General features: G+C 58.5%; 1 protein-coding gene across 1 annotated transcript; it reads right to left on the bottom strand.

The window, feature by feature from the left end:
• Positions 1-797: 797 nt before the first annotated feature.
• LOC136508917 (thaumatin-like protein) lies at positions 798-1,520 on the bottom strand. Its single transcript, XM_066503697.1, has one exon. It carries the CDS (start codon positions 1,472-1,474, stop codon positions 947-949), a length of 528 nt encoding a protein of 175 aa, XP_066359794.1. The 5' UTR covers positions 1,475-1,520; the 3' UTR covers positions 798-946.
• Positions 1,521-1,772: the final 252 nt, after the last annotated feature.

The following is a 1,772-nucleotide window of genomic DNA, read 5'->3' as shown; positions in this document are numbered from 1 at the left end:
AACGTAGGTGCAATGGCGGTTCAATGTCGTTTCCCAACGCAGGCGCGCGCTCCGTTTCCAAGGGGGTGCGAGTTATTGCACCGTGATCAGTTCCACACCGACACGCCTATATAAGCCAGGCCCCCATGCACACTGTCGGCCGCCACACCACCGAGTGTCAAGAAAGCCAAGCACCGCCCTTCCCACGCACACCGCGCCCCGGCCCTCGATGTACCCTACCGCCACGCACGATGCCTCATCGCTTGAAGACAACATGGGCAAAGCTCAACCCATCGTCCTCATGTCGCCCCCCGACTCCACCGACGCCGTCGTCCGAATCGGACCTCGAGGTGAACCTCGACGATGATCCGGACCGGGAGACCGCATCAGAGGAGGAACCATAACCTCTTTCGGTGGAGGAGGTCGTCTTCAATTCGTTGGAGATGGCTCGGAAGGAGGAGGAGGACCGGCACCTCCGCGCCATCGCACAGAAGGAGACCGACAACTGCATCCTGAAGCGCGTTGTCGAGATCTCCATGGAGGATGAGCGCCGCCGCGAGGAGGAGGAGCGCCGCCACCAGGAGGAGACCGAGTGGCGTCTTGCGATGGACGCGGAACGGCGGCGCCGGTGCATGGCTAAGCGAAAGAAGCGTGAAGAGGAGCACCGCCGCCGGCAGCCAGGGGGCCGACGCATGCGGCAGCACCGGCAGTAATTAGTAGCACTAGTGATTAATCAATGCCTTTATATAGGGCGATGTAATAATTTACTGGTGCTGAAAAAAACCATGTCATTGAAACATCAATTCACGTGTGGACGACTTTTCTCGACATCGTCTTATTCATCAACTTTTATTCGTTATAATTCTCCACTAGGTAGGATCGGACAGACATACGTATACGCAATACGGTGCATGGAGCACTACGCATGGTTGGAGCACCAGCCGGCGGCCTCATGATCGGTTGGTGATCATGGGCAGAAGGTGACCTGGTAGTTGCTGTTGCCGTTGCAGGCATGGGTCTTGGTGTTGTCGCTGGGAAACAGGTAGGCGTCGGGGCACTGAGCCCCGCCGCAGTTGAGCGTCACGCCGGTGCTGCAGGAGAATTGCATGGCGAGGTTGTAGCCGTCGATCACCGAGATATCGTAGAAGTCCTGGCTGCCGCCGATGGTGAACTCGGCCAGCGTCATGGGAGGCTGCCCGGACAGCGTGCAGGAGAGCGCGCCGCCGCAGTCGCCCGTCTGGCAGCTCCCGCTGCCGCCGTTGAAGGAGCACCCCGTCCGGCCCCACACCCTGCCGGACTGGGTCCCCGCCGGCACGTCCACGGTCCACGTCTGACCCGGGTCAAGCTGCGTGCCGCCGCCCACTGGTGTGGCCGCCGGCCACACCGTTGAGCCACAATTGTTGGTGATCGTGAATGTGGCTGCTCTCGCGCTGGCTGCAAAGGCGGCGAGGAGGAGCAGGCTGAGGACTGAGGAAGCAGCAGCTCCGGAGGCCATGGATGCTAGCTGCTAGTTGTCTACGACGTGTGGCGAGCTAGCTAGAGCTTTGTAGTGTGGAGGAGTTAGGGAAGGATGCATGCCTATTTATAGCTGCGTGGTAGGGGAAGAACGGGGTCTGGAAAAGTTGGGGCTTACGGAATGACAAACCTACCCTTATATCTATCGCCAATTTTGGGTGACAGCGAGACGGTTCAGCTGTTCCATTCTTTCCACCATTTCAGCTAGTGAATGAGATTCAGATATCGCCAAATTTTTAGGTAATTTCCTGTGTATGGACCGTGGATATTGAGATCTC

The sequence above is a fragment of the Miscanthus floridulus genome, chromosome 15 (assembly GCF_019320115.1).
Source record: "Miscanthus floridulus cultivar M001 chromosome 15, ASM1932011v1, whole genome shotgun sequence".
Classification (NCBI taxonomy): domain Eukaryota; kingdom Viridiplantae; phylum Streptophyta; class Magnoliopsida; order Poales; family Poaceae; genus Miscanthus; species Miscanthus floridulus.
This window is presented reverse-complemented; position numbering and strand designations above follow the sequence as displayed.

Coding starts and splice junctions, on each gene's coding strand:
- LOC136508917 (XM_066503697.1), bottom strand. CDS start 1,474: ATGGCCTCCGGAGCTGCTGCTTCCTCAGTCCTCAGCCTGCTCCTCCTC.